The sequence below is a fragment of the Nerophis lumbriciformis genome, linkage group LG02 (assembly GCF_033978685.3).
Source record: "Nerophis lumbriciformis linkage group LG02, RoL_Nlum_v2.1, whole genome shotgun sequence".
Lineage (NCBI taxonomy): Eukaryota > Metazoa > Chordata > Actinopteri > Syngnathiformes > Syngnathidae > Nerophis > Nerophis lumbriciformis.
Window position 1 is genome coordinate 11830001 of NC_084549.2, and position 27500 is coordinate 11857500.

General features: G+C 39.4%; 2 protein-coding genes across 2 annotated transcripts in view; one reads left to right on the plus strand and one right to left on the minus strand.

The window, feature by feature from the left end:
• The window catches only part of LOC133577840 (DNA damage-inducible transcript 4 protein-like), a 1129-nt gene extending 577 nt beyond the window's left edge, over nt 1–552 (plus strand). Inside the window, exon 2 of the mRNA XM_061932243.1 lies at nt 1–552. This exon is cut by the window's left edge and continues 128 nt beyond it. Within this exon, the coding sequence (XP_061788227.1) occupies nt 1–372 (372 nt within the window). The 3' untranslated portion in view covers nt 373–552.
• Nucleotides 553–2155: 1603 nt separating this feature from the next.
• Nucleotides 2156–27500, minus strand: part of dnajb12a (DnaJ heat shock protein family (Hsp40) member B12a) — a 26570-nt gene continuing 1225 nt past the window's right edge. Inside the window, exons 3-9 of the mRNA XM_061937769.1 lie at nt 20391–20536; nt 20133–20303; nt 10380–10459; nt 10149–10258; nt 9905–10077; nt 9696–9838; nt 2156–2702 (exon numbers count right to left, since the gene is read on the minus strand). Of these exons, the coding sequence (XP_061793753.1) occupies nt 9717–9838; nt 9905–10077; nt 10149–10258; nt 10380–10459; nt 20133–20303; nt 20391–20536 (802 nt within the window). The 3' untranslated portion in view covers nt 2156–2702; nt 9696–9716. The remainder of the gene's footprint in view (nt 2703–9695; nt 9839–9904; nt 10078–10148; nt 10259–10379; nt 10460–20132; nt 20304–20390; nt 20537–27500) is intronic.

Sequence of the window (27500 nt, forward strand, 5' to 3'; positions counted from 1 at the left end):
GGCTGCTCCGCACTCGTCGTCCCAGACTCTTTGCTGGACCTCTTGGGTCAGGAGCTGGTCCGCCTGGCAGTCAGCGAGCCCTGCGGCCTGAAGGGAGCGCTCATAGACGTGTGCGTGGCCAGGGGGGAGCCGGGGGACCCGTGCACCGTGGATCAGATCGCGGTGGACGCCGGCTTGGTCCCCACTTTCCACGTCACCCTGGTGCTGAGAGCCGAGTCCGGAGGACTGTGGCCCAAAGTGCGGGGGTTCTTCAAAGGCGGCGAGACGTACGGGACGCCCGCCAGGCGGTCTTTGAGACTGAGCCCCAGTTTCAGGGCCATGAAGAAAAAGTTGTATTGTTCGGGGGAGCTTCTGATTGAAGAGTGCTGCTGATTGAAGAGTGCTGCTGAGGACTCAGAACGTGGAGCAAACAAACAGCACGAGGCGCACAATCCTGGAACGACTTTGTGAACAAGGCAGCTGGTCACCTGCGGGTGAACTCGCTCTTGATGGAGCACGGCAGTATTTGATGACCTTTTGTACTGGAAACAATAAATTATTTTATATACATAACTTGTGTGATCTCTGGCAAACTACGGGTGTTATGGTACACAAAAAGTCCGGTTCGGTACGTACCTCGGTTTAGAGGTCACGGTTCGGTTCATTTTCGGTACAGTAAGAAAACAACAAAATATAAATTTTTGGGTTATTTATAGGGATGATGTTTGATAAGAAATTATCGAGTTCGAGCCCATTATCGAATCCTCTTATTGAACCGATTCCTTATCGATTCTCTTATCGAATCCAGATAGGTTGTTGTATATGGAAAAAACAATATTTGGTTTAACAAAAGCTCACTTTTATTTTATAATAAAATAAAATAAATAAATAAATATTGACTGTTACCCCCCTAAAAAAATAAAATATATAAATATTGACTTTTGTTACCCAAAGTATATTAAGTGGGATTTTTCAGAAAAACAAATATATACAGTAACACAAAAACAACCTGTCTCTGTGATCACTATAGGTTAATAGCCATGCCTTGAGGCGTTTTTTCCGGTCCATTATTTTTGCTGCTTGTGTGACATCACAGGAAATGACGTAGCTCAGTCATTAGACTGAGCTACATCATTTCCTGTGATGTTCCACAGGGCATTTCTTGTGGGACGGGATTCGTTCCCAGGGATTCAAATAAAGAACTAACCCTTTTTTTTTTTTTACTACAGTGGCCTCGATAACAGGAACCGGTTCTCAAAAAGGGATTCGAGTCCATGGAATCGGTTCTTTTCTTAGCGAACGGTTCTTTTCTTATCGAACAACCGGGAGAAGCGGTTTCGAACATCATCCCTAGTTATTTATTTACCAAATTTGCAAAATCTTCCACCAAAAATATTTTTCTTAGTGGAATATTTGATGTGAAGCCATCGGAACCTTGGATAGGTCAACAATTCATAATAACATTGATTTTGATTCAATATTATGTTTTGAGCAATGACAGTTTGAAAGAAAAAAAAACAGCTTTGTTTTATTAGTCAACATTGCAACTTTTTCTAAATTACCGTACATTTAACCTTTAAGCTTTTTTATTTCACTTTTGTTATGTTTTTGTTTATTTTAATAGTATTTTTAGAATGTGCCGTGGGCCTTTAAAACATTAGTTGTGGGCCGCAAATGGCCTCCGGGGCACACTTTTGACACCCCTGCTATAGATAATAAAAAATGAAATCTGATAAATCTGTGGATAAAAAGCAGAGCCTGGCGACGCATGCGCGTTTATCATAACTCTCTCTCTCTCTCTCTGTCTCTGCCCCTCCCTCACGAATGCTGCTGCGTGCACAATTTGTTTTTAACCCCTTCTTAACCCTGAACGTACATTGAAAATACACGCAACCCTAACTCAAAATGCCGGACATTTGAGGCATTTAAGAAACTCCGCCCTGACAGCTCCGCAAAAGAGGACATATGGTCAGTCTATCATAGCCCGTTAGCTGCTCGCATGCCGTGTGTTGTGCCTCAGTGTGCATTGTTTACACAACGTGCGTTACGCTACTTAATATGTCCGTGGGGAAACTCGTTCGGTACACCTCCAAAACGAATCGGAACCCCCGTACCGAAACGGTTCAATACAAATACACGTACCGCTACACTTCATGGCAAACACAAAGTCAAAATGGTCATTGTTCCGAACACAATTTATTTGAAAAGAAAGCCGTTACACAACTTTTTAGCTTGTTAATTTAATAAATAAGATGTGCAATCATTTTCATCAATCTTGATCCGACGGGCTACTTTTAACAACTTTATATTATAATAATACGCGATATCACCTTCAATAAATTCTGCACTGTTAAAAAGTCTATAATTGATATTTACACTAGAAAGAACGAGAAAATAAAAATAAAACGTACTTTCCTCATGAGTGGCTCAGACATGTGAGAAGGCCGGAAGGTTTCTCCAAACAAAAGAAAAGCTAAATCTTGGCAGCTTCGTTCGAACGGAACAACCTCGCCGTCGTGGAGAGAAGGAAGAAAATGTCAGCCAACGCTTGTTTGTTTGTTTGTTTGCACGGACAGGAAGCTGCAGAGTGGTTCCCTGATGACGTCTGCAGCCTACAGTGTGTGTAAGGCCTGTTTCGTTCTCTTGGATTGCTGCGCAATACACTCCAAATTGTGGGTGGGCTCCAGACAAGGTCCTCCAAAAGAATTCAAGTATCAAAGAACCTAAAACAGAAAAAAAACGACAATGAGATGTACAGCGGGTGTTAAAATGTATTTAGACTAGGGATGTCCGATAATATCGGACTGCCGATATTATCGACCGATAAATGCTTTAAAATGTAATATCGGAAATTATCTGTATCGGTTTCAAAAAGTAAAATTTATGACTTTTTAAAACGCCGCTGTGTACACGGACGTAGGGAGAAGTACAGAGCGCCAATAAACCTTAAAGGCACTGCCTTTACGTGCAGGCCCATTCACTTAAAATCTACGGCTTTATGCAACAGCCATACAGGTCACACTGAGGGTGGCCGTATAAACAACTTTAACACTGTTACAAATATGCGCCACACTGTGAACCCACACCAAACAAGAATGACAAAAACATTTTGGGAGAACATCCGCACCGTAACACAACATAAACAACAGAACAAATACCCAGAACCCCTTGCAGCACTAACTCTTCCGGGACGCTACAATATACACCACCCACTACCACCAAACCCCGCCCCTCCCACCTCAAAAGCCATTATCGGACATCTCTAATTTAGACCCTTACTGCTGTGTGAGCGTCACGCCTTGAAAATAAACTGGGTGATTTTATATTTTAAGGCTGAATTTAAGCAACACAATAACCATTTCAGGAACCGTACAGTTTAATCCGCAAATTTAAACAATCAATCAATGTTTATTTATATAGCCCTAAATCACGAGTGTCTCAAAGGGCTGCACAAGCCACAACGACGTCCTCGGCTCAGATCCCACATCAGGGCAAGGAAAAACTCTACCCAATGGGACAATGAGAAACCTTGGAGGGGACCGGTGCAATGGACATCGAGTGGATCTAACATAATACTGTGAGAGTCCAGTCCATAGTGGATCTAACATAATAGTCAGAGTCCAGTCCATAGTGGGGCCAGCAGGAATTTAAAAGTATTTGAACAAAAAATGTCCATAAAAGTTTTCTATTTTGCTCTTGCTAACATTTGGTGTCTTCTTGCTCAGGATTTTGCCAGAGAATTTAAAAAAAGTTGCGATGTTTTAAGGCTTCAATCAATGCAAAGTTTATTTATAAAGCCCTTAATCACAAAGGCCTCAAAGGGCTGCACAAACCACAATTGCAATCGGTGTTTTTTTGTAACTCTAACCCCACTGCCATATTACCCAAACATATAGCATGAGTTATGATAATTTTATACATTTCTCATTTTTAAAAGCTATTTTTAAGTGTCCTAATTAGAGATGTCCGATAATATCGGACTGCCGATATTATCGGCCGATAAATGATTTAAAATGTAATATCGGAAATTATCGGTATCGGTTTCAAAAAGTAAAATTTATGACTTTTTAAAACGCCGCTGTACGGAGTGGTACATGGACGTAAGGAGAAGTACAGAGCAGTCATACTTGCCAACCCTCCCGATTTTTCCGGGAGACTCCCGAATTTCAGTGCCCCTCCCGAAAATCTCCCGGGGCAACCATTCTCCCGAATTTCTCCTGATTTCCACCCAGACAACAATATTGGGGCCGTGCCTTAAAAGGCACTGCCTTTGCGTGCCGGCTCATTCACATAATATCTACGGCTTTTCACACACACAAGTGAATGCACGCATACTTGGTCAACAGCCATACAGGTCACACTGAGGGTGGCCGTATAAACAACTTTAACACCGTTACAAATATGCGCCACACTGTGAACCCACACCAAACAAGAATGACAAACACATTTCGGGAGAACATCTGCACCGTAACACAACATAAACACAACAGAACAAATACCCAGAACCCCTTGCAGCACTAACTCTTCCGGGACGCTACAATTTACAATTCACACCCCCTCTTTCAATTTCGATTATGGCTTCTTACGATAATTTTTTGATTGATTGAAACTTTTATTAGTAGATTGCACAGTACAGTACATATTCCGTACAATTTACCACTACATGGTAACACCCGAATAAGTTTTTTAACTTGTTGAAGTCGGGGTCTACGTTAATCAATTCATGGTAAATGAATTAATTCATCATAAAATTGGAATCGAAAAAACCCTCTCCCAAAAAACGATTAATGCGCCGCGCAACATTCATGCAAAAACCCGAGGTCGTAACGATGAAAGAGATAAGTGAGTGTATTAGTGGAAAAAAGAGCACGTCTAATTTAAGTTTAAGACCTCACCATGATTGCTACTTTTTATTTGACGCAGCACTAGTATGCCTAATCAATAATCACAAAACTCAAAGAAAAGTTAGCTTATATGTTTTGCGCGTTCACAGAACAGCGGAACGGATCACAGAATTGGCCAATAAAATGGAATCCGCTGTAAAACGCAGAATATTATGGAAATTAACATAAATGTGAAGAAAATGCTGTCATTGTGAGGAGAAGGAACATTTGTTTGGGAAAATAATGTGTTCGGTACCGCTCATTCATCCTCGAAACAGATGTTCGCCCGCCCAGTGCTGGACAAAACAATTGTGAGATGGCCACTTGAAACAGCAAGAACATCATTCAACATACTAAACAAAATATGGAGAGCAAAAAACATTTCTCTCAAAACCAAACTGAAAATCTTTAACTCAAATGTCAAATCCATCCTGCTGTATGGATCAGAAACATGGAAAACCACCGATAGCATACTCACTAAACCAGTGTTTTTCAACCACTGTGCCGCGGCACACTAGTGTGCCGTGAGATACAGTCTGGTGTGCCGTGGGAGATTATCTAAGTTCACCTATTTGGGTTAAAAAATATTATAGTAATTATAGTCTGCAAATTATGTGTAGTTGTCGAGTGTCGGTGCTGTCTAGAGCTCGGCAGAGTAACCGTGTAATACTCTTCCATATCAGTAGGTGACAGCAGGTAGGTAATTGCTTTGTAGATGTCGGAAACAGCGGGAGGCAGCGTGCAGGTAAAAAGGTGTCTAAAGTTTAAACCACAAATAAACAAAAGGTGAGTGTCCCTAAGAAAAGACATTGAAACTTAGGGAAGGCTATGCAGAACGAAACTAAAACTGAACTGGCTACAAAGTAAACAAAAACAGAATGCTGGACGACAGCAAAGACTTACTGTGGAGCAAAGATGGCGTCCACAATGTACATTCGAACATGACAATCAACAATGTCCCCACAAAGAAGGATAAAAACAACTGAAATATTCTTGATTGCTAAAACAAAGTAGATGCGGGAAATATCGCTCAAAGGAAGACATGAAACTGCCACAGGGAAATACCAAAAAAAGAGAAAAAGCCACTAAAATAGGAGTGCAAGACAAGAACTAAAACACTACACACAAGAAAACGGCAAAAAAGTCTAAATAAGTCAGGGTGTGATGTGACAGGTGGTGACAGTACACCTACTTTGAGACAAGAGCTATAGTGATGCATGATTGGTTATGCTTTTAAGTCATATCCAACAATTGGGACAACAACTTTTTATTGTCAACTGAGTTTCGTTTTTTAATGATTTCTGTTGGTGGTGTGCCTCCGCATTTTTTCAACGCAAAAAATGTGCCTTGGCTCAAAAAAGGTTGAAAAACACTGCACTAAACTACAGACATTCATAAACCGTTGTCTCCGTCGGGTCCTAGGAGTCTACTGGCCAGACACCATCACCAATGCCAACCTGTGGGAACTCACCAAACAAGAACCAGTGGAATTGCAAATCAGGAAAAGGAAGTGGAGCTGGATAGGCAACACACTCAGAAAACCCAATAAATCAACTACCAAACAGGCACTAACATGGAACCCACAGGGAAAAATAAACTGAGGGAGACCAAGAACAACCCTTCACAATAACATTGTGTGCGCAACATCCGGTCTGACTGCGCTAACAAAATAAAGGTTTTCAAAAAAGTACCTTTCACAAGCAAAATGTACTTTAACAAAAGCATTTGACACAATTAATCACAATATCCTAACAATCAAATTAGAACAGTATGGCATCAGAGGGTTGGTCTTGAACTAGGTAACAAGCTACTTAACCAACAGAAAGCAATACGCGAAGATAGGAGAACAAAGTCAAAAGCTGAAAATATCTTGTAGCGTACCTCAGGGATCAATACTGGGACCAAAATTGTTCAATCTTTATACAAACGACATTTGTAAAGTTACAAAGGACTTAAAGCTAGTATTCTTTGCAGATGACACAACTGTGTTTTGTTCAGGAAAGAACACACAGAAGCTAAGACAAATAACAGAAGAAATGAACAAATTAAAAAGATGGTTTGACAAAAACAGACTATCTTTGAATCTCAGTAAAACTAAAATAATGCTGTTTGGTAACAGTAGAAGGTCAAGTTAAACACAGATCCAAATAGACAGAGTAGATATTGAAAGGGTAAAAGAAAACAGTTTTGGGTGTGATAAAATGAACTGGAAACCAAACGTAAAAATTATACAACATAAAGTAGCAAGAAACCCAACAATGAATAAAGCAAAATATGTTCTGAACCAAAAATCACTCCATATTCTCTACTGCTTGCAAGTGTTACCAAATTTGAATGACAATAAAAATAAAAAGGAAGTCTAGTCGAGAAGTCTAGTCATATCTGAGTTATTGTGCAGAAATATGGGGAAACAACTACTAATGTGCACTTCATTCACTAACAATGTTACAAAAAAGATCAAGAGAGAACATACAAACCCTTTATTTATTGAATCAAAATGATTGAAATTCAACGATTTGGTGCATTTGCAAACAGCTAAAATTATGTACAAAGCAAACTATAACCTGCTACCCAAGAATGTACAACAATTCTTCTCAAGAAAAGATGACAAAAATATAGGAAAATCCAATTTAAAACATTTGTATGCACGTACAAGACCTTTAGTATTTCAGTATGTGGAATTTAATTATGGAATGGATTTAACAAGGAAATCAAAACAAAGCACTAATATGATTCAGTTTAAGAGATTGTTCAAACTACAAGTGTTCACAATGTACAAAGAAGAAGAATTATGCTAAACATCTTGAACCTTTAAAAAAAACAACATAATGATTATTTATGTATTTAATACTTATTTACTTACTTATGGTATATTTATTTACTGTACTGTTACAAAGAGAGAACAAAGAAATGAGATTAAACAGCTTTGATATGAAAAGGGGTAGGATTAAATAAGATCTGCTTCTTCCTACTCCTTTTCGGACGTGCTGTAATGAAACAACTGGCAATACAGTATGTGATGCATTAGATAGTAATTTTATTGTATGCATGTTCCAAATAAACTGGAACTGAACTGAACTGAAATTAAGGCCCTTATTGATACATTTAGAAAAATATTATACTTAAAATACTAGGAAAATACTGTAGTTCCAAAGATGCATTTCACCAATAAATGTAAGGATTTTTGCATTTAATTAAACACTTTATAAAATGTTATTTATGAAACAAAAAGCACACACTCGATTATGGTAAAATAACTGTAAAAGGTAAAATACAGAATTCTAAAAAATTAAAACAGAAAAACTGAATTGTACCGTATTTTCCGCACTACAAGGCGCACCGGATTATAAAGCGGACCTTCAATGAATGGCCTATTTTAAAACGTTGTTCATATATAAGGCGCACCGCATTATAAGGCGCATAGAATAGAGGCTAAAGTAGAGGCTGGGGTTACGTTATGCATCCATTAGATGGAGCTGCGCTAAAGGGAATGTCAACAAAACAAATAGTGATTGTACTGACACTTCTACTTGCTGCTCTCTGTTCAACAACGAGTTTGTCCTCCAACTGTAGCCATCTCGCTTTGTTCCCTCGGAAACTCTGTTTAGTCTTCTTTACTTGGCGCAGGTCATCATGTTGCTTCCTCCACTTCCGCACCATTGATTCGTTAATGTTAAATTCTCTCGCTGCTGCTCTATTCCCGTGTTCTACTGCGTGACTGATAGCCTTGAGTTTAAACTCTGCGTCGTACGCGTGTCTCTTAATAGGAGCCATTTTTGGGTCTTTAAATAAAGTTTAGGTCTCGCAACTACGGTAAGCAGCCGCCGACTTCCTTATCCCCCGTAGAAGAAGAAGCGCTTCTTCTTCTACGGTAAGCAGCCGCCGACTTAATTTTCCCCCGTAGAAGAAGAAGCGCGGGGGAAAATGAAGTCGGCGGCTGCTTACCGTAAATGCGAGACCTGTTGTGGCTCAATATTGGTCCATATATAAGGCGCACCGGATTATAAGGCGCACTGTCTGCTTTTGAGGAAATTGGAGGTTTTTAGGTGCGCCTTATAGTGCGGAAAATACGGTAATGTTTTTTTATATTGATAGTATTTAAATTGATTATTTTTACTATTATTATTATTTTACTTGTTTATTCATTACTAATTTATATTTGTGGTTCTTTTAAATTGTATTTAAAGTTGAGTTTTTGGTAATGCAATAAATACTCATGTTTTTAATTAATGAATAATGGTTTTAATAGTCGTTATTTCAATAAATAAATGATCAATGGGTTATACTTGTATAGCGCTTTTCTACCTTCAAGGTACTCAAAGCGCTTTTGACAGTATTTCCACATTCACCCATTCACACACACATTCACACACTGATGGCGGGAGCTGCCATGCAAGGCGCTAACCAGCAGCCATCAGGAGCAAGGGGTGAAGTGTCTTGCCCAAGGACACAACGGATGTGACTAGGACGGTAGAAGGTGGGGATTGAACCCCAGTAACCAGCAACTCTCCGATTGCTGGCGGAGCCACTCTACCAACTTCGCCACGCCGTCCCTAATATCAATCAAATTAAATTATTAGAGGGGTTCTAATATTTGACGCTGCACCACACAACCTGAAAGATATCTAACTTACACTTTCTGTCACGTATGGAACATTTTCGTGGTTTTCAAACAGTTAATTTTTCATATACCTTAAAACCAATATGCGGCCCATTCCTAGTGTGGACTATCAAACAGCAACGTTTGCAAGTGCCTGCGAGCACAAATAACTGGCTAAATGCTATCAGCCACTCATATAAACTGGCAGTGCTTGATGACATAGAAAAACATACCCATCTACGTGTTTTTGTCCTCTATCCGTCCAGAATGAGCTGAATTTCAGATAAACGGTTGCAACTGGGAGTTCCCATCTTTTGCGCCCTTTTGTACAGCTCAGAGTCGCCGAAATAACGAGCGCGATACATGAGGCCTTCCTCTGGAATCAAAGAAAAGGGTAAGATTCCAAGAGTCCAATGAACTGTTGCATATATTTAACACTTACTCTGCTGTTTCTCCTTCCAACAGTTGTTTCTGAGGTTGGAGATGTAGTCTTCTTCTACAGACCTTTCCACGTTCTCCAGGTTATTTCCGGTGAATTTTTCATTGAAGCTGTCGCTGACATAGAAAGGCACCTTCAGGTGGGACGTGTGCCTTTTGTGAATGTACCCGGCTGACCTGGTGGAACAGGCGACATGTAAGAAGAATGTTGATGCGTTCGATTTCAAGGCAGGAGGCGATGCGCTTACGGGCGGTAGCTAAGGCTGTAGGGAGGCTGCGTGACCATTAGTTGGCTCAGAGCAGACACGAGAATGAGAAAAAGGATGGGCATCAGCTGGACAAACAGAGCAAGACCTCCCTGTTCAGAGAAGGACAAACCATTAGATTGCTTTTAGACTACAGGCAATACTGCACATAATTAGATTCAGACGTTTTCGGACAATGACAGCAAGGTTAAAGAAAGGGAAGGAGGTGCTTACATCTCTCGGTTGCTCTCTTCTTTCTTGCCTATTATGGTGCGCAAAATGCATTCTTCCATTTCTGTAAACATGTACATTACCTACAAAAAATGGAGGTAAAAGGAGTCAAATACATGCTGCTTTTTCAGCAAATAGTAACAATACATGTAGACATACGGTATCTGAGTAAAGTGAATACACCCTTCACATTTCAGTGATTATGGCATTATATCTTATCAAGACAATACTATAGAATGCAAACTTGGATATAGTTTAAAGTAGTCAGTGAACAGCTGAAAATAAGTCAACGTACAACGGTCTAAATCAGGGGTGCCCAAACGTTAGACTCGGGGGCCGCATTGGGTTAAAACAATTTGGCCGAGGGCCGGGCTGTGTGTGTATTAGAGATGCGCGGTTTGCGGACACAACCGCGGAGTCCGCGGATAATCCGCGGGTCGGGCGGGTGACATGACGAAAAAAATAGATTGTAAATAGATTCGGGCGGTTGGCGGTTGAACCAATTCGGAAATATATATACATAGTTAAATGTTGTTACCCACATACGAAAAACGTATAGATTTTATCGGTCCTTTAGGTGGAGCTGATGGTGCATCACTGAAAAAGAAAAGGATTGACTTCACAGAATGGGAGGAGGATACACCTGTGCTTGTGGATGAAGTAGAGGATTATTCCTCTACAAACTTGCATCTCGACGGATCAGCAGAGGAAAATCTACTTTCCTTCTGGGGGAAACAAGGACAATCATTCCCACGACTACAACACCTTGCCAAGAGAATCCTATGCGTCCCAGCAACAAGTGCCGCAAGTGAGCGCTCCTTCAGCGTAGCAGGGCGCATTTTAGAGGCCAGGCGCTCTCGCCTGAATCCTGGCACTGTAGATGCCATTTTATTCCTGCATAGTGCTAACAAAAATAAAAGTAAGTAGACATACGGTTGGATATGTTAAACGAATTAGTCTACGTTACCTAGGCTATACCAAATAAGCCCATGTCTAACCTATATTGAGTTCGGTCAGCTGAATAATTTTGATGGTTACGTGTTGTTTGGGCGCACTACAATGCAAAGGAATTAAGGCAATTGCGTTGTTTATTGTGTTTTTTTCTATTCGAGATATACTACTGTGTGTTAATTATTTGGCCTCGCTTTCAAGTGAAGCGCATCTCCGATTGGCTACAATGTAAGGCTATTTAGCCTGCTTTGTTTGTCGCGACCGTCTATTTTCATTATAATTCAAGTTTGATGATAAAGTGCAGTCTGATGGGTTTGATTTCCCCCCTTCAGCTTTTTGCAATGGCCAATAAGTTGCAGGCAATTTATTATTATTATTTATTTAATTTATTTTTGTTTAAATAGGGATGACATACATATGTTATTGTATAATTTAAGTTTGTGCGCGTGATTGACAGCCTAAGGCTTATAAGGCACATTTTTTATTTATTTTTTTATTTCAACTTAAAAACGTATGAGCCTATATGCCTATGCCTACAACATAGGCTATGTGTTCATCTTTATTTTCCTGCCTGTCGTTGACAATGGAGATTGTCTGATATTTTGTCATGGCTGCAGATCAATCAATAAAGGTTCATCTTTGTCGCGAAATTGTTCACTGTTTCACTGTGCACCCCGCCCTCGTCCCTATTTGAGCATTATAACGTTAACAAGTTAATATTCATTGAAATAAATTCAGAATTTTTTTTTTACCTAACGAAAATATAGGCCTAGTCTTTCTAAAACATTTTTTTAACTTCTTAAAAGCATCGTTCTGCTTGCTGGAACTGCGCACACAAAGTGTGAGGAACGCACTCCTGATCTGAGGGCATTGGCAACAATAGTCAACACTTTCTTAATGGAAATGACAATAATACTATAATAATGATAAATAATATTATCACGCATTGAATGTCTCTGCTACATTGGATCAGTCTCCTTTCTTTAACAGGCAAAAGCTTCATAACCTCACTAATGCCTTGCATCGTCTATATTAGATATATAACAACTGGCGGATGGCGGGCGGGTGTGGTTTTGATTAAATGTTGGTTGGGTGGATGGCGGATGGATGACGACTTTTGTGATGCGGTTGCGGATAAATAAATAAATGATAAATGGGTTGTACTTGTATAGCGCTTTTCTACCTTCAAGGTACTCAAAGCGCTTTGACACTACTTCCACATTTACCCATTCACACACACATTCACACACTGATGGAGGGAGCTGCCATGCAAGGCGCTAACCAGCACCCATCAGGAGCAAGGGTGAAGTGTCTTGCTCAGGACACAACGGACATGACGAGGTTGGTACTAGGTGGGGATTGAACCAGGGACCCTCGGGTCGCGCACGGCCACTCTTCCACTGCGCCACGCCGTCCCTGATGAAATAATTGCCTATCCGCGCATCTCTAGTATGTATGTATGTGTACTAGGGCTGGGCGATATATCGCGGGTTTGTCTCTGTGTGATATAGAAAATGACTATATCGTGATATTCGAGTACACGTTCTCACGCAGTTGCTTTTAGCTGCTGGCATTACACTACAGGCTCTCCTCGCTCTTTCCTGTGTCTCCTTCTCACAGACAGACAAGCGCACCTTCTTACACACGTCACATACTGTCACGTCATACGTCACATACGTATACCCCCCTGCGCAGCAAAGAGGTAGCAGAATGGGTAACGTTAGCTGTGATGCTAACGCAGCCGTGCGAGTGGTAATACGAGAGAGAGAAGGTGCGAATCTGGTAACAAACGAAGGAATAATTAATTCCCCCAAAAAACCGCAGGGGGTCCATCGTCTGGCGGTGGTTTGGCTTCAAGTGGGAATATGTCGAACAGACATCCGTAATTTGTCAAGTGTGGGGCAAAAGCATTGCTATAGAAAGTAGCATTACTGCTAATATGTAGCATCATTTGAAAAGTCACCTGCTAGAGAATGAAGAGTGCTTACTCCGCATGTCAACATCTACGTTCGGTGCCACACGCCCACACCATCAAAATGCCGAGGCAAACATTTCCAGATCAACACCGTATAATAAATAATAAATGGGTTATACTTGTATAGCGCTTTTCTACCTTCAAGGTACTCTGAAAAAAAGAGTCGACAACAAAAGGAGATAATGTCCGCAGGAACCTACCACATAGCCAAGGACGAACACTATTTGATTTCCTATTATGCAGTTCATTTTTATTTGACACTCATTGAACTATCTTGTGTGACATCATGTTTTTAAACTATTGTAGTGGCGTTCTGTACAAAAAGTGCACTTTAATTTAGTGTTGTTTTGGTAAGTCATATTAGTGACATCATGCACAAAAGTGCACTAATAGCTTGTTTTAAAATGTCTCTGGCAATCTTTCACTTTCTGTTTTGGAAATTACATGAATGTTTGTGCCACTGCTTAACTGTTTGATAAATACACTTTTGGTAAATTGACTTAGTTGTGATTTCCCTCTCTGCATGAAAGTTTAAAATGAGCATATATTAATGCAGTATGAACAAGAATGTTTTAATGTAGACACATAGTATCATCATACTGCTGTGATTATATGCATCAAGTGTTCATTCAAGGCTAAGGCAAAATATCGAGATTTATATCGTGTATAGCGATATGGCCTAAAAATATCGAGATATTAAAAAAAGGCGATATCGCCCAGCCCTATATCTTCCCATACTAAGTTCTATTCCATGGACACAACACTTGTAGAAACTTGACTTAAATTGTTTGGTTTCTGCCGAGTACACCTTTGAGGGTAAGCTCTTTCTGTCCATGTCTTCTAACTTCCTCTCTTAATTTTCTCCTTGCTGTAATGTATTTCCCACAATGAATGATTGCTTGTTCAACTGACTCTACCGAATTGCAGCTGTCACAGAATCCTGTTGGGTGTTTGTTTATAAGGTGCAATGTCTGATTCAGCCTGGTGTGTAAGGATACTACCCTAAAATTCAACAATAAAACAAATATACAACATTTCAGCATTATTTTCCACGCTACTCTCTCGTTTCTGTTACATATTAAGATATTTATCAAAACAGCCTTCTTTCATCTCTGAACATCGCTAAAATCCGTCCCATTTTGTCCACCAGCCATGCTGAGATACATATTCATGCGTTAGTTACGTTTCGTATTGATTACTATAATGTAGGGGTGTAACGATACGTGTATTTGTATTGAGCCGTTTCGGTACGGGGCTTCCGGTTCGGAGGTATATCGAACGAGTTTCCACACGGACATATTAAGTAGCGTAACGCACGTTGTGTAAACAATGCACACCGAGGCACAGCATGCTAGCAGCTAACGGGCTACGATAGACTGACCATACATCCTCTTTTCACCGGACATGTCCTCTTTTGCGGAGCGGTCAGGGCGGAGTTTCTTAAATGCCTCAAATGTCCAGCATTTTGAGTTAGGGTTGCGTGTATTTTCAATGTACGTTCAGGGTTAAGAAGGGGTTAAAAACAAAACAAATTGTGCGCGCAGCAGCATTCGTGAGCGAGGGGCAGAGACAGAGAGAGCGAGAGAGTTATGATAAACGCGCATGCGTCGCCAGGCTCTGCTTTTTATCCATAGATTTATCAGACTTCATTTTTTATTATCTATAGCAGGGGTGTCAAAAGTGTGCCCCGGAGGCCATTTGCGGCCCACAGCTAATGTTTTAAAGGCCCACGGCACATTCTAAAAATACTATTAAAATAAACAAAAACATAACAAAAGTGAAATAAAAAAGCTTAAAGGTGAAATGTAATTTAGAGAAAGTTGCAATGTTGACTAATAAAACAAAGCTGTTTTTTTTCTTGCAAACTGTCATTGCTCAAAACATAATATTGAATCAAAATCAATGTTATTATGAATTATTGACCTATCCAAGGTTCCAATGACTTCACATCAAATATTCCACTAATAAAAATATTTTTGGTGGAAGATTTTGCAAATTCGGTAAATAAATAACCCAAAAATGTATATTTTGTTGTTTTCTTACTGTACCGAAAATGAACCGAACCGTGACCTCTAAACTGAAATTTTTGTGTACCGTTACACCCCTACTATAATGTATTATTTTCGGGTCTCCCTAGGTCTAGCATTAAAATATTATTATATAAAAGGTACAAAATGTGGCTGCTCGACTTCTGACAAGGACAAGATCATCATATCACGCCTATAGTGGCTCAAATGCACTGGCTTCCTATGCACCTAAGAGGTGACTTTAAGGTTTTCTTTACTCACGTATAAAATATTAAAGGGTCTAGCTCCATCCTATCTTCATATCTTGATTGTTTTGTACCAAATGTCCAAGCCAGAAATCGGTGTTTTAAGAACTCTGGCTTATTAGTGATTTCCCAGAACACCAAATAAAGTCTGCGGTCCCTAGAACGTTTTCCATTCTGGCTCCAATGTAATGGAATGCCCTACCGGTAACGGTTAAAAATGCTACCTCAGAAGCATTTAAGTCCCATCTTAAAAAACATTTGTATACTATAGCCCAGTGGTTCTCAAATGGGGGTACGCGTACCCCTGGGGGTACTTGAAGGTATGCCAAGGGGTACGTGAGATTTTTTTTAAATATTCTAAAAATAGCAACAATTCAAAAATCCTTTTTTTCCAAATAGTTCAAGAAAGACCTTTACAAATGAGCAATATTTTGCACTGTTATACAATGTAATAAATCAGAAACTGATGACATAGTGCTGTAGTATTTTACTTCTTTATCTCTTTTTTTCAACCAAAAATGCTTTGCTCTGATTAGGGGGTACTTTAATTAAAAAAATGTCCACAGGGGGTACATCACTGAAAAAAGGTTGAGAACCACTGCTATAGCCTTTAAATAGACCCCTTTTTAGACCAGTTGACCTGCCACAAAAGTGAATTAAATAGAGTAAGATTTTGGGAAAAGAAACATTGTCAGCAGACCATGTTAGCGCGATATCAACCAAATCAGCGCAGATGTGATCTCGTGTACACAGCATCGCTGCTCTCACGACATGGTAGCTCAGCTGCAAGCAAAACAACTAATCAGTCACCGCAGATTTCACTTCAACAACTAAAGATACAGATTTGATAATAAATAAACCCACGTCTCCATAAATGTTGTGCTTATTCATGTCGATCGATGGTGTTTTAACGTTTAGGGGACGTGCTGTAATAAAATAAGTAAACATGCTTTGTTGGCTGTGTAATAGCTGGCTACGGGGCTAAAATGGCTTTGAATGGGGAGTGGGACTTTAGGAACATGGATGGGAAGTGATGTGAGAGTTAAATGTTCTTCGAGAGTTTCTGGGAACGTAAGAAAGAGTATGAACTTGTTGTAGTGGAACACTGCTTTTTTGTGAAATATAGAAAGACATAATGGGAATCTGCCCTTGCCTTAATTTTTTGGACTGTTACAATAATTTGAATGACTGCTGTAGACAGTCGTCGCTCATACATGCGGCTTCTGACAAGATAATAAGCAGGAAAAGGAGAACACAAAAATGCCACGAAGAAAAATATAAAAGCTATTGCTGGTCAGCAGACTATTGCAGTTATATATTCTGCTTCCACTACTAATGATCAGACGAGCAATAGTTCCTCAACAACCCCTGTACACTAGGTTACATCTCCCTCCCCAAAAAGTAAACTTTTCTCGAGCTGTGGCTCATAAACACATACAATGGCTGCACTTTTCAGATGACAACTTCATGTACTGCCACATTTACGCCTAACACAACAGGCACATCGATTGCGGTTAAGAATGTTTTGTTTGTGTCAAAATCAGTACTTCTGCTGAGATGTTTTGTACTACCGTAGTTGTTTTCATTTGAATTTTACTTTTATGTTGTTACAAAATGCTATTTTATTTGTGTATGTCATGCCCTTGTGACAGTTTTGTTTAAGTTCAGATACATTTTTTACATAACTTAATACATCTGTTATAATAGCCATATCATATACCATGAGCAAATTAATTCAATACAACATCAAAAAAAAATAAGAATATGAGAACAAGAAATAAATATACATGTTTAAACGGGTGCAGCTGTTTGCAACTTGCTCTCAGTTACATTTTTCAAACAAAAATTATAGCAAAAACACCGCCATCTACCTTATGTTACCAATAGTAGTTGCGTCGTTATGCGTTAAAAGCCAGAAGTGTTCAGGATATAATGTTTAAAATAATTTGCAACGTTTGCGCTCCCGAGGCATTTGCGTAACGAATGCAAACAGCCCCTTTTACTGGGACCCACTGAGTTTTTCCAGGACCGACTAAAATCACTACTTGTGGGTCCTGAGGACTCACAACATTAAAAAAAAACTATTAAAATCACTGATCTTCTGGCATGTGTATAAATAGCATTGTGATCTGTGATGTAATTGCATGTGATGGGAGGTCAGTCATATTATGTGACTAATATGTGTAGCTTAGTACAAACCCCGTTTCCATATGAGTTGGGAAATTGTGTTAGATGTAAATATAAACGGAATACAATGATTTGCAAATCATTTTCAACCCATATTCAGTTGAATATGCTACAAAGACAACATATTTGATGTTCAAGCTGATAAACATTTTTTTTGCAAATAATCATTAACTTTAGAATTTGATGCCAGCAACACGTGACAAAGAAGTTGGGAAAGGTGTCAATAAATACTGATAAAGTTGAGGAATGCTCATCAAACACTTATTTGGAACATCCCACAGGTGAACAGGTGGGTGCCATGATTGGGTATAAAAGTAGATTCCATGAAATGCTCAGTCATTCACAAACAAGGATGGGGCGAGGGTCACCACTTTGTCAACAAATGTGTTGAACAGTTTAAGAAAAACCTTTCTCAACCAGCTATTGCAAGGAATTTAGGGATTTCACCATCTACGGTCCGTAATATCATCAAAGGGTTCAGAGAATCTGGAGAAATCACTGCACGTAAGCAGCTAAGCCCGTGACCTTCGATCCCTCGAGCTGTACTGCATCAACAAGCGACATCAGTGTGTAAAGGATATCACCACATGGGCTCAGGAACACTTCAGAAACCCACTGTCAGTAACTACAGTTGGTCGCTACATCTGTAAGTGCAAGTTAAAACTCTCCTATGCAAGGCGAAAACCGTTTATCAACAACACCCAGAAACGCCGTCGGCTTCGCTGAGCCTGAGCTCATCTAAGATGGACTGATACAAAGTGGAAAAGTGTTCTGTGGTCTGACGAGTCCACATTTCAAATTGTTTTTGGAAACTGTGGACGTCGTGTCCTCCGGACCAAAGGGGAAAAGAACCATCCGGATTGTTATAGGCGCAAAGTTGAAAAACCAGCATCTGTGATGGTATGGGGGTATATTAGTGCCCAAGACATGGGTAACTTACACATCTGTGAAGGCGCCATTAATGCTGAAAGGTGCATACAGGTTTTGGAGCAACATATGTTGCCATCCAAGCAACGTTACCATGGACGCCCCTGCTTATTTCAGCAAGACAATGCCAAGCCACGTGTTACATCAACGTGGCTTCATAGTAAAAGAGTGCGGGTTCTAGACTGGCCTGCCTGTAGTCCAGACCTGTCTCCCATTGAAAATGTGTGGCGCATTATGAAGTCTAAAATACCACAACGGAGACCCCCGGACTGTTGAACAACTTAAGCTGTACATCAAGCAAGAATGAGAAAGAATTCCACCTGAGAAGCTTAAAAAATGTGTCTCCTCAGTTCCCAAACATTTACTGAGTGTTGTTAAAAGGAAAGGCCATGTAACACAGTGGTGAACATGCCCTTTCCCAACTACTTTGGCACATGTTGCAGCCATGAAATTCGAAGTTAATTATTATTTGCAAAAAAAAAAAAAAAAGTTTATGAGTTTGAACATCAAATATCTTGTCTTTGTAGTGCATTCAATTGAATATGGGTTGAAAAGGATTTGCAAATCATTGTATTCCGTTTATATTTACATCTAACACAATTTCCCAACTCATATGGAAACGGGGTTTGTATATGTGTGTACGGCATGACGTATGACTTGACTATAAAAATCTTTGGGACAGGGATGTCCTTACTGAGAGGTACCTCTCTGTGATGTTTTAACATTGGCATCTGCTTTGCCAGCTGATCTGCCAATTAATTGTCCTTTATGCCTATAACACTCTCTCAAGCCTAAACAATATTTCCTATATTTCATTACCTATATTTTGTCTGCTTTGCAACCTAAAATATTGAATAGAGATTAACGCTGACCTTGAGTCGTTGCAGACCACCACCACTGTTTTTAGCTGAGATTCTTCTACCCACTGTAGTGCTGCTGTGATTGCCAATAGCTTGACTGTAAACACTGCCAAATGGTTCGTTGTTCTTTCCTTAACTGTTATCCGTAGTCTTGGTACTACAAAAGCAAAGCCTGTACTTCCTGTGATTGGGTCTTTCGAACAGTCTGCAATAATTGGAGTAAACAAACTGCATTTTGTATTCAAACGGACTTCAACAATCACTGGTCATTTCCATTACCAGCTTGTGCAGTTCTGGTGAATTCAATGCCCAAAGAGGATTATGACAGTGATAAAAATTGTGCTTACACTAAATATTTACGCTTCAGATATAATTTGGACATGCTCACTTTCTCCTCACATCACAGCTGTTTGGGCAATAACAGTGGTGTGTTAACTTATTTTTAGAGATATTAAAGCTGTTCACTGACTACTCAGGTGTAATAATTCTATAATATTGTAACTTTAAAATATGTCATAAGATGACTGTTGAAATACTGTTCTTGTAAACCAAAGCAGGGGAATTGCGGGACATTTTGTACTAACTTGATGGGAAGCCTCCACCAAAGAACATGTTAAAAAGGTCCTCGGGTGAAATATCTGCTTCAAAGTCACGGTGCTGCCTGTGTCTGCTCGGGTGCGTCTTCTCCTCCCCGTACTGGTCGTACTGCCGCCGCTTCTCAACATTGCTCAGCACTGCGTACGCGTTACCGATAGCTGCAACAGATAAACATGGCCAGCAAGGTCAGCAAGTGCGCAGTACATGTATTTATCTCCTCTGGAGCTGGATTGTCACTGATTTACCTTTAAATGCCTCAGTGGCTCCGGGCGCGTGGTTTTTGTCAGGGTGAAACTTTAGCGCAAGCTTCCTGTAGGATTTTTTTAGATCATCATCAGATGCAGTCTTTTCAACGCCGAGGATTTGGTAGTAATCTTTACAGGCCTTAATCCTGCAAGGAACACCAAACATAGTTAGCAGGATATGCACTAATAATCAAAATATTCTTCTTTTTTGTACTGGATTATATAGTATATCCTCCATAAGATAACAGAGCATTTCCTATATAAAATGCATTTAATATTTAAATATCACTTTAAATATAAGCAATGTATTTGTTTTAGATTACAATAATAAAGCAAAAAGACAAATCTTTCCAAGATAATTCATTATTTTTTGTGTGTACTGTTTAGTCAACAAAAGCTTTATCAAAAAGTCTTCCTGAGAAAATATAATCATAAGCAGCTTTATTAACTGAGTATGCTTACTAGTCTAATTTGAGATTATAGCGGTGTAAAACAGCACCACATCATTCCGAGAGACATTTCTATGACATTCTTACTCCAATGTAGCCAATTAAGAATATTATGAGATATATATATATATATATATATATATATATATATATACACATATATATATACAGCAACAGAGTTCTGCCTCAAAACAATATAGTAAGTGTGTGTATAAATATGTTTTATTTAGTCAAGTGTGAACAAACGCTATAGTATGGTGTACCTTGGTGGGACCTTGATGATTTTGTGAATGTGGTTACAATGTTGGATACTCGGGTTAAACAATGGCAAAGAGTAAAATCATAAGGTTCATGTATTTTTGTTGTGAGCTTGCACAGTTTTGGAAGCTTCTGACCGCTGGGTTTTGGAGTATTTTTTTTTTTAAAGGCAGTAACTGTTGCGTAGTGACGTCAGCGAATCCACGCTCAGTAGCTTGAGCTGTTTTCTTAGCTTTGCAGGCTATCAGCAGCGGTTTGATTTGTTGTACTTTGTTCTTTCTGCTGTAATTTTATTGCATGTTCGAAATAAATTGAAAAAGTAGGAGGACGACGACAGACAGCGGTCAATGACACTTCCGCGTCAATCACTTTCACAATCACAGTCCGTTTGGTTATGGTTTAAGTTGGTTTCAAACACGCTATAAACAAAAGTAAACATTTTACTCTAGTTTGATCAACTTTGGATGGATTTATTCTTGGAGTAAATTATGATGAAAGCGTTAAAATCTGTATTCGCACGTGTGCTCCCCTTTCCCCCCCAAAAACTCGCACAACCTATTTTTAGTCGCAAATGCTACTAAAATGCTTGCACTGTACAGTACTAAAGTTGTAGCAAAACGGACCACAAAAAGTTTATTCTGTTGCACCCCCCCCCCCAACCAGTCCCCTGCTTTCCGTATCAGCTTGTATTTGACACAGACTCCCATGTCCCCATATAGCGGCCCGGGATATGCCTGTACATGGTTCATTAATTTTGGACCTCCAGAATCAGCATGTCTTCATCCATCTGTGTAAGGGAGGTAAAATTATGTCTGAAAACTTTTGACAAGTTGACTTCAGGTCCATTAAGACGTTTAAAAGTGTAAAAGGGCTGTAACAATATTGTAGATACCGCAGTATTTTGGTTTTAAAGTCTTCAAAATAATCCCATGGCATGTGACTGTATCAATTGAAAACTTGGTGGGTGTAGTTTTTTCTGGCGTTTTAGCGTTGGCCAGCTCTGAAAAGAAACTACATCACCCAGAATCCTCTGCGCAGCGCAGAGCGGTAAAGGCGTGGAACGACATAAGCAGAAAGTGAATGTTATTAGTCGGTAAGAGGTATTTTTTCCCGACATTTCCTGAAAAATTAATCAAACGCCGTCGGTTTGAGTTATGTTGCTAACAAACAGAAAAACAAATACTTGTGAAAACATAATCTTTTTCGCAGAGGTAAGAAAGTCTGCATTCTGTAAAGCACCCCATTTGGGGTGTGGGACTGGAGCCTATGTCGCCTATCCAACAGCACTCGGCAGAAGGCAGTGTACACCTTGGACAAGTCGCCACCTCATAAAGCGTCACCCAGAATATATATTTGAAGCCAGCAAAGCTAAACACCGGTGGATGTTTACACTGTCACTTTAAAAGGCACACACACTGCTCATATGAAGCTCATCGCAACTGCATTATGCCAGATAGTTGATTATTTTGAAGTAGCGCAGTAACTACTTTCCCTAGTAATTAATTACATTTATCAAAGAGTGATTCCGTTAGTAATTCAATTACTTTTTTTTTTAGTTAAGTAACAAGTGAAGTAACCATAATAATGACTTTTTAAAATACATTTTCAGAACACAGCCTGTCACACAACATCATGAAGCAGTTGGCAAGTTGGTGTTCCTGGCTAAAATCTTTGCGTGAATGTCCTATAATGATGTTTACCTATAAAAACATCCGTTAAAGGTCAATTATTTTCATGTTGCTGCTGATGTTTAAACATATTCTCTTAAACCAAGGCACTTTATTTCACATTTAGTTTTTTTGTATTTTCGTTAGCTGAAGAATTACGCATAGCTAAATGGGTTTTTTTTCCAGAAGATTGGAGATTAAATTGTGATATTTGAGACATTTCATTTTGGTACTAATTTTTTTCTGTGCTACTCATTTTTATTTTATTTTAGTAGAACCGGTGCTACAAGTGAAAAAGCTAAACATACAGTCTTGAACTCCCATTATCCCGAGATCACACGCAAATTCGATGGATCTCGTAAAAGTATGCGCTATATCGCTGCACGACGGAGCCGCAACAGAATGGTGACAGGGATCCAGTGTAAATTCGGGGTTATGCTGGCTCAGCAGCGTGGCCTTATTACTCACACATACAGTCGTGGTCAAAAGTTTACATACACTCGTAAAGAACATAATGTCATGGCTGTCTTGAGTTTCCAATCATTTCTACAACTCTTATTTTTTGTGATAGAGTGATTGGAGCACATAATTGTTGGTCACAAAAACAATTCATGAAGTTTGGTTCTATTATGAATTTATTATGGGTCTACTGAAAATGTGACCAAATCTGCTGGATCAAAAGTATACATACAGCAATGTTAATATTTGGTTACATGTCCCTTGGCAAGTTTCACTGCAATAAGGCGCTTTTGGTAGCCATCCACAAGCTTCTGCTTGAATTTTTAACCACTCCTCTTGACAAAATTCAGCTAAATTTGTTGGGTTTTCTGACACAGACTTGTTTCTTCAGCATTGTCCACACGTTTAAGTCAGGACTTTGGGAAGGCCATTCTAAAACCTTAATCCTAGCCATTCCTTTACTACTTTTGACGTGTGTTTGGGGTCATTGTCCTGTTGGAACACCCAACTCCGCCCAAGACCCAACCTCCGGGCTGAGGATTTTAGGTTGTCCTGAAGAATAATGAAGGTAATCCTCATTTTTCATTGTCCCATTTACTCTCTGTAAAGCACCAGTTCCATTGGCAGCAAAACAGAGCATAATACTACCACCACCATGCTTGACGGTAAGATTGGTGTTCCTGTAATTAACAGTACAATGACCCTAAACACACGTCAAAAGTGGTAAAGGAATGGCTAAACCAGGCTAGAATTAAGGTTTTAGAATGGCCTTCCCAAAGTCCTGACTTAAACGTGCTGAAGAAACAAGTCCATCCATCCATCCATTTTCTACCGCTTATTACCTTTGGGGTCGCGGGGGGCGCTGGAGCCTATCTCAGCTACAATCGGGCGGAAGGCGGGGTACACCCTGGACAAGTCGCTACCTCATCGCAGGGCCAACACAGATAGACAGACAACATTCACACCCACATTCACACACTAGAGCCAATTTAGTGTTGCCAATCAACCTATCCCCGGGTGCATGTCTTTGGAAGTGGGAGGAAGCCGGAGTACCCGGAGGGAACCCACGCAGTCACGGGGAGGACATGCAAACTCCACACAGAAAGATCCCGAGCCCGGGATTGAACCCAAGACTACTCAGGACCTTCGTATTGTGAGGCAGATGCACTAACCCCTCTGCCACATTATTAAGAAACAATATTAATATTGTTTATTATTATTACAGATTATAATCATAGTTCCTGCAAACGTAACATTACTATTTTAACTTGAGCAACATTATTATTACAGATTCATACTTAGGTCAAGCAGATATTTGAGTATTTATTTTTTTTAATTTTTTTTTTTTAAATATGTTTGATAATATGCTGTTTGTTACAATATTAGATCATGTTAAATAAAAAAAAAAATGCAATTGCATGCAGAACATGTTTTTTTTTTTGTCAAAACGAATGCATTTACTAAGAAAAGATCAAGTCTTTCATAGGCCATTTCTGGCCCCTGGGCCTTGAGTTTGACATCTGTGCCCCACAGTCATCAAGTGTAGTTTATCTTTAAGTCACTGTTTTTTATTTGAGTTTATTTGGAACATGCAAACAATTACAACATAATGTATCTCAATTTCCAGTTTCCCTTTTCAACATGTTCGGTGGTCAGTGAACTGAGAAATCTAACTTGCTAACTGAGACAAAGCTAAATTGTTAACTTCTCAGTGTAAGCGTCAGCCTGTTGGACAAAAAACACCAGTAGTGAGCTACACAAGTATAATAAATAGTATTAAGCAGACATTATACCGCAAAAAAGTGTGTATAATACCGGTCATTCAGAGCCTGTGTACTGGCAGGGTTGTTTTCAAAATCTTAAAATTAACCAACATTTCGAATATAAAAAGCCCTTCACAAAGAAAAGCATTGCTTTTGCTAGCAGTGTAAAAACAAACATTCTTGCAGTTTATTTTTAAGCCACTGTGGTAAATAAACTGACAAAGCTGACTTGCTAACGAACTAAAGTGATTTAGTTATCAATTGGATATGGGGTAAAAAAAAGATATATATATATATATATCTATATATATATAGTCGATGCCAGAAAACCAACAAATTTAACTGAACCAATTTTGTCAAGAGAAGTGGTCAAAAATTCAAACAGACGCTTGCCAGAAGCGTTTGGATGGCTACCAAAAGCGCCTTATTGCAGTGAAACTTGTCAAGGGACATGTAAGCAAATATTAACATTGCTGTATGTATACTTTTGACCCAGCAGATTTGCTCACATTTTCAGTAGACCCATAATAAATTCATAAAAGAACCAAACTTCATGAATGTTTTTTTCTGACCAACATGTATGTGCTCCAATCACTCTATCACAAAAAAAAATAAGAGTTGTAGAAATTATTGGAAACTCAAGACAGCCATGATATTATGTCTAGCATTAAAAGATTACAGTCTTTGGGCCACTGGTGCAACTTGAATCCGTCCCTTTTCGTGTTGTTACAACACACCGACGAGGCATGATGTCTCCAAGGTACGGAAAACAGTCGAAAAAACGGAAAATATTGACTCGGTGTTTGTAATGTGTTTGAGAAAATGGCTGATTGCTTCCCGATGTCCGAGAGCGAATAATAGAAAGGCGTTTAATTCGCCAAAATTCACCCATTTAGAGTTCTGAAATCGTTTAAAAAATATATGGTCTTTTTTCTGCAACATCAAGGTATATATTGACGCTTACATAGGTCTGGTGATAATGTTCCCCTTTAAAATCCAGCCGCTGTTGGAGGTGGAGGTGAAGTGTGTGTCTCTTTACTAGCTTCGTCGAAGCATGTTGTTTTTGTAGCTGTTTCAGCATATTTGAATTGCGAGGATAGGATCTTTGATCCAAGACACAACTTACATTCAACTAAAATGTTCTTTTCTTTGTGGTCGATAAAAGAAACGTACTGAAAATATCTCCATTTTAAGAAACTCGGCTTCGGGGTTCGCCATGACGTCTTGTTAGTAGACACAGACACGCCCCCTCCCACACATACACACAGACAGCGCGCGGTAGAGATGCGTGGTTTGCGGACACAACCGCGGAGTCCGCGGTTCGGGTGGCTAAAAATAGATTTTAAATAGATGCGGGCGGTTGGCGGTTGAACCAATTCGGAAATATATATACATAGTTAAATGTTGTTACCCACATACGAAAAACGAGCAGCACTCTTTGAAACAGTCAATTATTCATCAGGCACTGTAGCACAACACAACAGAAGAAGAAGAAAAAAAGAAAAAGATGGCACCGCGTCCCAGCAACAAGTGGCGCAAGTAAGCGCTCCTTCAGCGCAGCAGGGCGCATTTTAGAAGCCAGGCGCTCTCGCATGAATCCTGGCACTGTAGATGCCATTTTATTCCTGCATAGTGCTAACAAAAAAAAAAGTAAGTAGACATACGGTTGGATATGTTAAAACGAATTTGTCTACATTACCTATAGGCTATACCAAATAAGCCCATGTCTAACCTATATTGAGTTCGGTCAGCTAAATAATTTTGATGGTTACGTGTTGTTTGGGCGCACTACAATGCAAAGGAATTAAGGCAAGTGCGTTGTTTATTGAGGTTTTTTTCTATTCGAGATATACTACTATGTGTGAATAATTATTTGGCCTCGCTTTCAAGTGAAGCGCATCTCCGATTGGCGACAATGTAAGGCTATTTAGCCTGCTTTGTTTGTCGCGACCGTCTATTTTCATTATAATTCAAGTTTGATGATAAAGTGCAGTCTGATGGGTTTGATTTCCCCCCTTCAGCTATTTGCCTTGGCCAATAAGCTGCAGGTAATTTATTATTATTATTTATTTAATTTATTTTTGTTTAAATAGAGATGACATACATATGTTATTGTATAATTTAAGTTTGTGCGCGTGATTGACAGCCTAAGGCTTATGAGGCACATTTTTTATTTCAACTTAAAAACGTATGAGCCTATGCCTATGCCTAGAACATAGGCTATGTGTTTATCTTTATTTTCCTGCCTGTCGTTGACAATGGAGATTGTCTGATATTTTGTCATGGCTGCAGATCAATCAATAAAGGTTCATCTTTGTCGCAAAATTGTTCACTGCTTCACTGTGCACCCCGCCCTCGTCCCTATTTGAGCATTATAACGTTAACAAGTTAATATTCATTGAAATAAATTCAGAACATTTTTTTTACCTAACGAAAATATAGGCATAGTCTTTCTAAAACATTTTTTTAACTTCTTAAAAGCCTCATTCTGCTTGCTGCAACACACAAAGTGTG